The following is a 13810-nucleotide window of genomic DNA, read 5'->3' on the forward strand; positions in this document are numbered from 1 at the left end:
CAGCAGGGAAACAGGGATCGGGCTCCATAGTGTCTTCTAATTCAAAGTCTACGGAAATTGCTCCCTCTCCAGCTGGAAGACCATCCACTGTGCTTCCCTCTGAAGAGCTGAACTGTCCATCATCATCATCTTCAACGATCTGTTTATGAGAGAATGTGGATGAAAAAGAAGTGTTGGGTGAACAAATACAACAGAGCTATTGAGCAGCACTATTTTCACACAGAAATAGTTATAACATATGATGGTTAAATTAAAGCAGATATATGATCACACACAAACACATGCAAAACTTTAGCCAAAACAACAAACTATTAGTGCGTTGACTCCAAAGAACAGTTGAGTGGTTCTCAAGAGCAAAGGCACCAAGAAGTCTGCATTATAGTTTATACTGTTTTCCTGCTCAGTTCCATATTACTGGAGGAAGAGCATAGATAGATAGATAGATAGATAGATAGATAGATAGATAGATAGATAGATAGGTAGTGAGAGAGACTGGTAAATTTAAAGCCTGGAAATGCTTTGCAGTAGCCATAAGTTCACCCCTTTAGCCTGTTGTTGTATAGCTATCTGCAGGGCGTGTCTCCTAATAGCTAGTATGAAAACAGCTTGAATGTCTTCCTGGAGAATGCAGAAGCACTTGGCTGCCCTGGGACCAGCTAATGCAGAACAGGGAATAATGTAAGCATGTTACTCTGATACATTGTATGCCCTACTGTTAATGTAATGATGCTTTGTACATCCATTCTACAACTGTAAATCTGAAAAGGGGAGCTTAATGTTACATTTATGGAAAACAAAGAGTCACAAATCAACACAATATGGCTGATTTTAAAATACAAGCTATTTCGATTAATCAACAGTATTATAGCAAAGCTAACTCATTGTGTGCTGAAATCCAGAAATAATGGCTAATTACCACTGTGTTTTACTAATCCTGAAAAATCATAGGCACCATATTAACACCTTACAGGATATTTATCATTAAAAATATCCTTTACAGGGAGTGCAGAATTATTAGGCAAATGAGTATTTTGTCCACATCATCCTCTTCATGCATGTTGTCTTACTCCAAGCTGTATAGGCTCGAAAGCCTACTACCAATTAAGCATATTAGGTGATGTGCATCTCTGTAATGAGAAGGGGTGTGGTCTAATGACATCAACACCCTATATCAGGTGTGCATAATTATTAGGCAACTTCCTTTCCTTTGGCAAAATGGGTCAAAAGAAGGACTTGACAGGCTCAGAAAAGTCAAAAATAGTGAGATATCTTGCAGAGGGATGCAGCAGTCTCAAAATTGCAAAGCTTCTGAAGCGTGATCATCGAACAACAAGCGTTTCATTCAAAATAGTCAACAGGGTCGCAAGAAGCGTGTGGAAAAACCAAGGCGCAAAATAACTGCCCATGAACTGAGAAAAGTCAAGCGTGCAGCTGCCAAGATGCCACTTGCCACCAGTTTGGCCATATTTCAGAGCTGCAACATCACTGGAGTGCCCAAAAGCACAAGGTGTGCAATACTCAGAGACATGGCCAAGGTAAGAAAGGCTGAAAGACGACCACCACTGAACAAGACACACAAGCTGAAACGTCAAGACTGGGCCAAGAAATATCTCAAGACTGATTTTTCTAAGGTTTTATGGACTGATGAAATGAGAGTGAGTCTTGATGGGCCAGATGGATGGGCCCGTGGCTGGATTGGTAAAGGGCAGAGAGCTCCAGTCCGACTCAGACGCCAGCAAGGTGGAGGTGGAGTACTGGTTTGGGCTGGTGTCATCAAAGATGAGCTTGTGGGGCCTTTTCGGGTTGAGGTTGGAGTCAAGCTCAACTCCCAGTCCTACTGCCAGTTTCTGGAAGACACCTTCTTCAAGCAGTGGTACAGGAAGAAGTCTGCATCCTTCAAGAAAAACATGATTTTCATGCAGGACAATGCTCCATCACACGCGTCCAAGTACTCCACAGCGTGGCTGGCAAGAAAGGGTATAAAAGAAGAAAAACTAATGACATGGCCTCCTTGTTCACCTGATCTGAACCCCATTGAGAACCTGTGGTCCATCATCAAATGTGAGATTTACAAGGAGGGAAAACAGTACACCTCTCTGAACAGTGTCTGGGAGGCTGTGGTTGCTGCTGCACGCAATGTTGATGGTGAACAGATCAAAACACTGACAGAATCCATGGATGGCAGGCTTTTGAGTGTCCTTGCAAAGAAAGGTGGCTATATTGGTCGCTGATTTGTTTTTGTTTTGTTTTTGAATGTCAGAAATGTATATTTGTGAATGTGGAGATGTTATATTGGTTTCACTGGTAAAAATAAATAATTGAAATGGGTATATATTTGTTTTTTGTTAAGTTGCCTAATAATTATGCACAGTAATAGTCACCTGCACACACAGATATCCCCCTAAAATAGCTAAAACTAAAAACAAACTAAAAACTACTTCCAAAAACATTCAGCTTTGATATTAATGAGTTTTTTGGGTTCATTGAGAACATGGTTGTTGTTCAATAATAAAATTATTCCTCAAAAATACAACTTGCCTAATAATTCTGCACTCCCTGTATGTTTAGTAGTACACTGGGCTATAGTCGATCAGTACAGTCACTGTAAAAAGAAAGTACTCCTTTTAGGTGATGTGTATCAGGACATAATAACACATTAATTAATTAATACAACCTCAGATGAACTACAAAATGTTATATATTACACACTTCCAGGTGTGAGCACATCTATAAAAGCAGACGTTTTGGCAGTTTGCTGGTCTGAGCACTCAGGTATGTGTTAACACAATGCCAAGGAGGAAAGGCATCAGCAGTGAAGTTAGAGAAGCATTCTTTACTTCCCATAAATCTGGGAAGGATTATAAGAGCATTTTGAACAAGTATGAAGTCCATCATTCTACAGTCAGAAAGTTTAACCACAAGTGGAAATCATTTTAGACCATCCACTCCTGGCTGAGCTTGCCAGGAGTGGACATCTCAGCAAATTCACCCCAAAGTCAGGCCATGCAATGCTCAGGGAAACTACAAAAAACTCAAGAGGTTTGACAGTACGAAAGTACAATTAAATAAAGACTAAACAATTATGACGTGTTTGGAAGGATTGCCATGAGAAAGCCTCTGGTCTTTAAAAACAACGTGCCAGCATGGCTTGAAAAACTCTTGAAAAACGGAATTTTAACAAACTACAAGTCTTCTGATGACTAAACCAAACTGGAGATGTTAGCTCATAATTCACAGTGCCTTGTTTGGTGAAAAGCAAACACATCATACCAACTCCCAAAGAGTCATAGAGTCCAACATAAACTACTTTTTATAAGTATTCTGCAGTCAAATGTGAGTGCATCTGTCCAAAAGCTAAAACGTGGCCCAAATAGGAAAATTGTCCCAACCACATCAACAGATCTACAACATAATGGCTATAAAAAATGTGTTCATAAATGAAGGCCTTCAAAGCAATGTTGTAAACACGTGGGCTAAAATTTCTCAAGTCATACAGAAAACAGTTACTTCAAGTTATTGCTGCTAAAAGTGGTTCAGTAAGTTACTGAATCATGGGGTGTACATGTCACATGCTAATTCTATATATATATATTGACTTACTTTTTGTTAAATAAATAATTGTTTAATCATTAACATACAAGAGGGAGGGGGAAACATATTAGAAAAAACAAATCAAGTGAGTGAATTAAAGTCATCAAAGAATTATAACCCTTTAACCTCTGTTAAAGGGTTATTTGATTCTTCTCATAAGCAGGGCACTCTTTGATGAGTCTGATGTATTGTAAGGAGTTCTTACAGCATCTGTATCAAGCAACAACAAGTAAGCCGAAACAATACAACCCTTCCTTTAAAATACTGCCAAGAAATATTATTTTTTTCTGTTACCCATCCAAATAATAAATACATACACGGACAGCAGCAATAACAATGCAACAGTAATATTATAGAGACTCAATATATTCCTTTCCTACAACACAAAACACCGTCCTCTTAGTAGGAGGATTAAGCTCCCTAGCACTCAGACTTAAATGGCTCATAATGTAATGTGCACACTGGTATTTTCCCATCTATATGGTCTCTTCTTGTTAGAAGGCTATGGTATATGTGCAGTTAGGGAAAGTATCATGATACATGTCATTGCCATGACTGTAGATTGTAGGCTAAGTCCTTCACTTCACTTCACTTCTTCTATTTGCACACAATACAAGAATGGAAAAACCCCCAAATGACCAGTGTCACTATAATGAGTGCCCTGAAAAACTGACCTTTTTTATTGAGCCATACTATAAACCTCTGCTGTGCAATAAGGTGCTTGAGCTTTTTCATGTTCAAAGCTTGTAAAATTCAATTAAACCTGAAGGTTATCTTCCAATTTACACACAGTATGAAAACCTCAGGTAGGGCTTGAGCTATCACTTGAGACAGCATCTTACCAAAAACAAAATAAATGAGTTTAGACAAAAGAGTTTAGAGAAAAGCAATTGTTCATGCTCAGGAGATGGATATACAAAGTGATCACTGCATTTCCAAGTGTCAGGAAGGGAAGAAATTTCATCAAGAAATTCAAAGAGAGCCACACAGTACAGAACAAGCTTGGCAGATGTAGCAAGAGAAGAATTTCAAATACTCTGGAATTTTGAACCTGGTATTTTTAAGTTTTTGTGAAATAATTTTGTTTCTGTGTGCAAAGTAAAATAATGTAAGAATAAAAAAAACAACTAGGATGTTTGGAAAGGATGTTTGGAAATGAACACTAGGATATGTTAAAATTCCTTTCTCTGTTAAACAGGACTTGGAAAAATTTGTGAAAAGTTATAGACGACTAACAATTCTGTCCTTTGCTGTATGGTAATGAATATCTAATTTACCTCACCAACAGTGTTCTTTTAAACCAAAGTCCTATTTGATTGCATTACATGTCATAAACATTTAACTTGCAATGTCATTTAAAACAGAAATCAGGAATCTAGAGAGAGCAGTTTGACCAACAGGATCCTTACCGCAGGGCATCCTACTGCATCTGATGATGCACTGCTGAAGTCCTCAGTGTTAAGATTTTCAAAGTCAGACTCTCCGATAGCAATAGGAACAGTGACAGTCACACTAGGGTTGTTGATGAACGACATCATGGAATCATCACTCCTGCTGCTGACTATGTATTTGTCCCCAGTTTTGTCCACGCCAATCACCTCTCCATTGCCATGATTGGAGATTCCGTTTGACCCTAAAGGTTTGTGGAGTTCATCCAGAGATTTTTCCTCATCCTTCTTTTGTTTCTTATCTCTGAGGCAGGCGCTGCTGCAGGTGCTTCGAAGCACCGACTTTGTGAAGGCAATGCCTTTGTGTATGCGTGCCATGGCAATTTGCAAATTGTTTGACTCAGGGTCATCTTCTTGCTTTGCCAGGTTGTCAGCACTGAATGAACTCAGCAAAAGGGCCAAGAAGAGGTTCAATACCTATAAGGTAATGATAAACAAGATAAGATTTGTAACTGATAATAACAAAAGAGCACATATTACTGTAAAACTGAATAATGAACAGGTTACTAAATTGGGAATTACATTTTTAAACAGATTAATGAATTAATGAATTGACCATAAAATGTAATGTACCACAAGGTTTCCTATAAACATGACCATCATGTAGAGAGTGAGACACTTGGGAATCCCAGCCACTTCCATACAGTCCCACATGGTTTCTATCCACTCTCCACAAAGCACCCGGAAAACAATGAGGAATGAATGGAAGAAGTCATTCATGTGCCAACGAGGAAGAGTGCAGTCCTCAGAAATTTTACACACACAGTCCTTGTATTTTTTTCCAAATAGCTGCATGCCCACCACAGCAAAGATGAAGACGATAATGGCCAAGACCAGTGTCAGGTTGCCCAAAGCCCCCACTGAATTACCGATTATTTTGATCAGTTTATTTAGAGTGGGCCAGGATTTAGCCAACTTGAATACTCTAAGCTGTAAAAGAAGAGGAAACAGAAGTTATTTCCTAACTCAAAACGCAACACAACATACATGCTATTGCATTTGTTACAAATAGAAGCATATAAATCCTTAGGAACTATGTAGATCCAAGTTTTGTCTTTCTTTTTGTTTGTTTTTTAAGTGCTTAACCAGAGATAGTGGCAGTAAACCAGCCTCAAATTATAATGCTCCCTCACAGCTAAAATTATTTTTATTATCAAATGTTTTTATAATGGTATACATTGGGATTTTTACATTGTATGCTGTGCTGCATGTTCTTTCTGTCAGCATGTCAGGGGTGTGAAATCTAATGGCTGAGTCACACTAGAGTAAAAATAGGATGACAACCTCTGGCTGAGAGTGGGAAAAAAAATCTGTGGTTGCCCAGTAATTGCATAGAACTAACCATTTCAAAGGCAATGAGTAAGTTCATTGCACTTATTTGCAATAATTTCGATCATGCCACAGTCTCCGACCACTATTTTCATAGTCTGATTATAGCATTAGGTAACAAAGCCAAAGCTTTAAACAGCAGGGTGCTGAGTGGATGAGTGGATCTTGTAACATATTGTTTGATTATTTATTTAATTATAGCAGAGTAAACCTGCTCTTCAGGTTTGGTATTTCCTAACCAACTCAGATTTTTTGGTATTATTTGCTAAGTGACTGCAAGTTTGAATATACTGAACACAGGCAAACACTGTAATAAATGTATACAAAGATACAGATAATTCCAAAGGTTTCGCTTGCTTCTTGATGCAAGTTTAGATTATATTTAGACTTACCAATCGGAATGATCTCAAAACAGACATGTTCTTCAAATTTTCCAAACAAAGCTCTATCAAGCTTAAACTGACAATGATCCCATCAAAGATATTCCATTTCTCCTGAAAGTAATAGTATGGATCCAGTGCAATCACCTTGAAGACCATTTCAGCCGTGAAGATGCCGGTGAATATCTTTACACACACACACACACACACACACACACACACACACACACACACACACACACACACACACACACACAAAGAAAAACCCCAGTGAAGATTAATAAAATCAATAGATATTTATATTTAAAAAAATATTCTCTAAATTGAACTAACCTTATTGCCAACAGCAAGCATGTTTTGGAACCCATCACTCATTGGATAATGTTCCATGGCCATAAACAATGTGTTTAGTGCAATGCAGATGGTGATGAATAGATCCATAAATGGGTCCATCACGATTAGTTTGACAATTTTTTTAAATTTCAGCCATCCTGGACAACACTCCCAGATTAGGAAGGTGTGGGCAAAATCATACCAGCAAGGAGGACACTTCTGCCGTGACTCTTCAAGTTCTGATTGCAAAACATATTTTGTGTGAAAGTACAATTTAACTTTTTTAACACCACAGATATAGTCAGGATTGGCTATTCATGCCATGGTGAAAAACACCTACCCTCCATTGTGGTGGTTATGACACTAGCAATACTATGAGCTCTCTGTCTGGCCTCTGGGCTCTGAAGGTAGTCCATATATCCCTGGTTTATTCCTCCAATGCTCTGTCTATATTCTGTGTCAGTGGTGTCAGCCTAGGGATAGAAACAATTTTTACACATAAAATGTAACCATACAAAAATATGTTGCATTTTACAGTACAAGCATAAATATTTATCATCGCATAACATTTACTAAATAAATGAAAAAAAAAAAAAAAGCAGAGGAAACTGTTCCACTGAAAGCTGCATATCTTTAAACTATCCAAAAAAGAATATCTTACAGTAAAGCTCTGGGATAACTGACATAGTATTGGTACATTGATCATATAGTTAGAAGCTACAGCTCTGCCTATCATTGTCCAAAAGCACAAAGCAGCAGTATAAATCAAAAGCACTTGAGCCATTTCAATAACCAAGAGTCCATTATTGTATCATTGATAGACTCAGGAAGGGTTTAAGTTTAAGTTAAAATTCCAAGGTTCATTTGAGTTTAGAAAAGTTGTGACTTATATTTTCTGACATGCTAAGCTGCATAGCTTGCTAAAATAACTGAGAAATAAACAAAACAAAAAACTGACAAGCATAGTTTGTGACATACATGTGTAATAAAATGTGTGTGTATAAGAGCCAGAAAGATGAAAAGGCCAAAATAAACAAACAAAAACAGAGCAATACAGTAAGCAAGTTATTGGGCTGTCTGGGCTACAGAACCCTTTCTTACATTGTCTCCAGTGGAGGCCATATCTAACGTCACTTTAGGTGGAAGGAGCCCCCCGGGTGATGAAGGGAGTGCATTCCTACCCACCAGAGACACAACGCCATTGCAGTCTACAGAGCTGTGCCTGATCTCACGGGGCTGAAATCTGCGATGTGAAAAGAAGCTGCACTGGCTCATACTGCTGCTGCGTCGATCACACCTTTGGGGAAGAAAAAAAGAGCCCCTCCGACTCAGGGTGTCCTCAAAAATGCTGTTCTCATCATCAGCAAATTCATTTTCTGAGCCCACATCCTGGGCTTGACTTTGGAAACTGAAAAGGCTGGTCTTGCTATTCCTTCTGGGTGAGAAGAGGGGTCCATGAAAACTCAGAAAAGACTAGGAGAGAAAGATAGTCTCCGATGGATGTGATATATGACAATCAAAAAGAGGACAGAAGAGAGAGACAACGATCTTCATATGTACAAATGAAGAAAAAAAGGAACGATTTCTTTGGTGAGAAAAACTTCACGATGATGATGATGATTTCAATAAAAATGCAAAATTAAAACTGTTAATGAGAACAGTAAAGATCATGATAATGATCATGATAGTGGAGAAGGAAAGCATGATGATTATGGGGATGATGACGATGATCATGATGAATTGTTGCAAGAAGGAAATTGCTCATAAAAAATATATCCTGATGATGGCATATGATAGGAACTAAAGAATTTGATGAAGACAGAAGATGATGATGAAAGTGATGAAACCGATGGCAATAAAAGTGTGATGGCAGTAAAGAAAAGGTTGCATTGAGATTAATGACATGAGATAAAAGAAATCAAAACAATTTGTTAGCAGCTCATGAATGTTTAGAAAAGTTAGTAAATCCATATTAAATATCCTAAAAAATTATAATACATACACATACAACCTAAAAAAATCAAATGGCTGCAACGTGTAAGTTTAAATTTGGTAGCCACATTGTCAGTCCATTTGCTTCTCCTGCCTTTCAGTCATTTTGAGCCCTGCAAGAGTTTGACAAAAGTCAGTCAATCTTCTCGCTGACAAGGCTTACAAAGAGCTTTCTGAATATATATCTGTCATTCAAATTAAAGAGAGTGATCACAGACTGTCATTTTGAGTCGTCTTTTAATAAATTACTGAAACTGGAGTGAATTTAAAACTGGTACTGTCAGTACTTTTTACATGATTTTGAAATAAAGTTATATTGAAAAATGTCAACAATGAATATTTCACCATATTGAACACTGCATTAAATGCCACTATAATTTGGCAATTTAAATAAATAAAAAAAGATTAATTTAAATTATGAAAAAAATGGATTTGTACAAGCCGAGTTGGAACAAATGTAACTTATAATAGAATACACTAATTTGCAAAGCACATAAACCCAAATTGTATTCACAGTAGAAGATCGAAAACATAACAAAAGTCTGATCTGGAAAAGCGCCATTTAAGAAATATAATGGCTAAATCGGAAATTCAATGCCAGCAATATATCTAAAAACAAGTAGGACAGGTTCAGGTTTAAGTTTCTGTTGCCTCCAGTTTTGAAACATGTTGCTGCCATCAAAATGAGACAGTAATTTTCATTAAATAGTAAAATGCCTCAGTTTAAACAGATGATATGTTTCCTGTGTTCTATTGTGAATAAAATATGAGATTTGTAAAAATTGCATTCTGTATTTATTTGCATTTTGTATAGGGTCCCAACTGTTTAGGATTGTTTCATTCTAGAGTAATTTACAATAAGTGTAGTAAAGCTACAGTAATAAAGTACCGTATAGTAATAAAATATAATACACCATGAAGATGTGAAAGGAGCTTTAGAACCGAAAAGATAATATCGCTTTCATGGCATAGAAAAATACCTGATGTGCAGATGAGCATTTCATGTCATATTTGAGCAGGTTTGCATCCACAGAGAAGCGACTGCGAGCCCTCTGTATACTGTCCTGTGACTCAGATTTGGGAAGTTTTCCCTCGGTCTCTTTTCCTTCTTCCTCCTTTTTTTTCTTTCGCCTGTTGCGTCTCTCCTTTGCACTTTTGGAGCTCAGCTTAGAGGCATCAGAGGAACTCTCTGTGCCACCAACTTTATCACCGGCCTCCCCACCCACTGCTGCTGCAGCAGCTAGTGCTGCCTAGAAGAGGGAAGATAAGACACTGATGGTAAACAGGCTGATAAATGTCTGATTCTTGATGTGAACCTCCTGGAGAGTTAGGCCCATTCTGCATGTGTGCATTCTGCCAGTCTGCCTGTGCAAGCTTCCTCCAGGTAATCCAATTGCCTCCAAATGTTATTGGTTGAGATTTAAAATGTGCTGTAGGTGTAAATAGTTGTGTTGTTGATAGTGATAGATTTGCAACCTCCATAGACCTCCCAAGAGAGAGGCAGGTCTTAAATAAAACAGGAGCCCAAATCCAGAGACCTTAGCTGAATAAATGGTCATGAGAATGTGTGGATGGATTTCTCTACTGGTCAAATATAATCATAGAAAGGAAAAAAAAGTGTCCTAAATAAAAAAGGGAAAAGCCCTCGAATGACTATATAGGTAATAAATCACACTTACCACTTAAACGTGTAGATATTATATAAAATTACTACACAACCAGTATACAGTTATATAAAATACAAAATTGCAAAACTGATTGCTACTGCTACATCCTAGATGCATGAAGGAGCGTTTCCGCAGGTCCTTCCTCCCTGCAGCTGTCAGACTGTACAATCAAAAATGCTCCCAACAATCATAGATGTTTACATCTGCTCTGTAACTGCAATAATTTAATCAACCGATTTGCACTACAACCTGGCTTTGCCTCTTATCTGTAGTTAATTTTATTTTATTTAATAACTGTACAGTACTCTGTTTATAGTAACATTTGTCCTGGATATAAATATGTATGAAAAAAATTGTGTATGTTTCTTTCCCCTTGTGGGACAGTTAAAGGATTATTCTATTCTATTCTATTCTGATTGAATTTACAGTACTTCAAAGAAGATGCATTTTGACTTAACTAAAATTATATCTTGAGAGAAATTTAAGGACTCAATCAATGTACCTGAGCTTCCTCTTGTTGTTGTCTCAGCTGCTCAACCATGGCCTTAAACTCCTCTTCCTTCTCCTGAGCTTCCTTTGCAGCGGCCTGGTTCTGCTCCTCATAGGCCATGGCTACAACCGCCAAAATCAGGTTGATCAAGTAGAAGGAACCAAGGAATATGATGAGCAAAAAAAAAATCATGTAGGGCTTCCCAGATACACGCAAAGTCTGCAACGAAAAAACAAACAAGATTTTGCACTTTTTCAAATAAAGTATTTATACTTAACATAAAACACTAGGTTCCCGTATTTCTTTTTTTATTCTAACTTTTTAAAATTTTTCACAATATTTTTATATACCTGCCTTTGGCTGACATGACTACACTGTGCTAAAGTGTGGAGACATGCAAAAATCCACCCTAATACAGTGGATATTTTAAAAGTTAGAGGGCCTTCAAATAGAGGTGTATCTAAAGATTGCACATGTTAACTTCTATTTCTAGAATTTCTCAACTCAGAAGTAAAGATGATAAAAGTGAATTTTCTAGGTATAAAAGAAAATCACAGTAGAGCTTGGTAAAACCTCAAACAAATCACTTTCATTACCGTTTCAAATTTCAAAATCTAAAGTCGATGTCGTTCATTGATCTTCACATTGATTTTCTTTCATTCATCATTGTTATAGAGTAATAGTAACAACAAAACGAAGATTAATAACTTGTCAGCTAATTTACTACAAATCCCGCCTGTCCATTTAACTCCTCTAAACTCCATGTTTTCATATTCAGCGTGTGTAAAAACCTTAAACTTTGAATTTGAAACATTTTGCATTTATGTTATTTCTTGCTCTAAAACTGAAATAGCCACTCTACCATCTATGTAATTATGCTGTAGCAACAAAACATAATTGCTCTTATATTCATTTGCCTGAGACCAAAACTATATCAGCCAAATTATCTGGTAGTACATGTAAAAAAAAAAAACAAAATACAAAAGTTATGACATAAATACACTGCAAAATTAGTTACAGTGACACACTGGACTCTAGTGTTTAGTGTTATAAATCATCCATGATGCTATTGTCACATGTCTCATGGAGAGAAGGGGAATATGACAAAAGTTTAATAGAGTTGCATATTACCTACATTTTTTTTCTTCAGTAATATATATTAAGTACTTTTTTATTTGATGGATTGTCAAATCCGTATGTGTATATGGATAAATGTTAATATGACTTTACATATAACTATCAAACAAACAAAACCGTTTCTGTTCCATTTCACATTCAAGAAATGCGATCATTTGATGGCTTATTATTAGTCAAAGTTAGTGCAGAGTGCTTAAAAGACCTGCTTATGGGAGTCTTATTGTATTACTGTTTGCTTTTCTTGATAGTACAATGTAGGCAGTAGCCTATTTGCAGTACACCCACATGTGTTTTTTGCAGCCATTGAAACTATGTTTGCCTATGTTTGCCTCAGTAGGACTCTTGTTTTCCTTTGACCAAGATGCACCTGCACGGCATTTAGATGTTTGTTTAAACAGAAAGCTCTGAATACTCTCTATAATACTGTGGTAGGAGAATGCTTTTCCCATAAACAGCAGGCACTGCCATTTCATGTCCTCAGAGAAGAAAATATGGAACAATCTGAACCACGTGAGGTTAAAAGTGTTTTTAAAAACAACCAAAGATGTTTTCATAGAAACAAAGTTAACTAAACGCAATTTCTGGAGAAACTGCAGTGGCATTGTTGATTGTAGTTTGCTTCTGGTGCAGCCAAAAAATTGAAAGTAAAGAGGTTGGAATATTTCTGAAATAGTCTAAAATTTCAAAAATCTTAATAGAAGCACCGAGAGCACAATCAAGCTTGTCTTTTGATGTATGAACAGTCTGTCTACAACAAATGCTATCAGACTAGTTGGCCAGTGAAGAAGAACAAGGATCACCGACAACAATAACATTTTTAATGTACCTGCTGGTAAAGGTTTTCCCAATAATCCTGGGTCATCAGTCTGAACAGTGACAGGAAGGCCCAACCAAATGAGTCAAAACTGGTGTAACCATAGTCTGGGTTCTTTCCCGCTTTGTAGCATATGTACCCCTCTGGACAATGCCTGCAAGAAATCGACTCTGTTAAGCTCTAAAGGAACTGGCACCACAACGCATTATATTCAAAATGAGCCAGAATTTTTCTTAAAATGGCACATTTTCTCATTTTAAAGCTGAGATGTGTTTTCTGTTAACCATGTTGATAAAATTTGGTTATATGAGGAAATTGTTACATTCTGTTATTAGTTATATTTTACACATGGTCTCAACTTTTTTGGCATTGGGGTTGTGTTTAATATGGACTTTATTCAGTACTCTGGTAACTGGAGAGGAAGCTTGCTTACCCAGCTCCACTGCTGTTTCCACAAAGCAGTGGATCTTTGCTTGCTGGAAGGTAATAATAAAGACCTGATTGGAACAGAGAGAAAATAGTAGTATTTAATAGCAGTGGTTTGTTGGAGGTCAATCACAAATACTGATGTAAGTATCAACAGTAGAAATGGGGTACAGCTCTGCAATGTACAGCAGTGATTGAGTAAA

At 37.1% G+C, this 13810-nt stretch overlaps 1 protein-coding gene across 1 annotated transcript in view; it reads right to left on the minus strand.

Annotated features, from left to right (window-relative positions):
* The window catches only part of LOC120731255 (sodium channel protein type 2 subunit alpha-like), a 29119-nt gene that overhangs the window by 7199 nt on the left and 8110 nt on the right, over positions 1 to 13810 (minus strand). The window contains exons 8-18 of the mRNA XM_040028185.1: positions 13615 to 13678; positions 13194 to 13335; positions 11243 to 11449; positions 10054 to 10323; positions 8183 to 8554; positions 7422 to 7554; positions 7082 to 7320; positions 6761 to 6934; positions 5613 to 5969; positions 5001 to 5456; positions 1 to 139 (exon numbers count right to left, since the gene is read on the minus strand). Coding sequence (XP_039884119.1) covers positions 1 to 139; positions 5001 to 5456; positions 5613 to 5969; positions 6761 to 6934; positions 7082 to 7320; positions 7422 to 7554; positions 8183 to 8554; positions 10054 to 10323; positions 11243 to 11449; positions 13194 to 13335; positions 13615 to 13678 — 2553 coding nt within the window. The remainder of the gene's footprint in view (positions 140 to 5000; positions 5457 to 5612; positions 5970 to 6760; positions 6935 to 7081; positions 7321 to 7421; positions 7555 to 8182; positions 8555 to 10053; positions 10324 to 11242; positions 11450 to 13193; positions 13336 to 13614; positions 13679 to 13810) is intronic.

This window comes from Simochromis diagramma, unplaced genomic scaffold (assembly GCF_900408965.1).
Source record: "Simochromis diagramma unplaced genomic scaffold, fSimDia1.1 OVJJ01000343.1, whole genome shotgun sequence".
In the NCBI taxonomy this organism is placed as follows: domain Eukaryota; kingdom Metazoa; phylum Chordata; class Actinopteri; order Cichliformes; family Cichlidae; genus Simochromis; species Simochromis diagramma.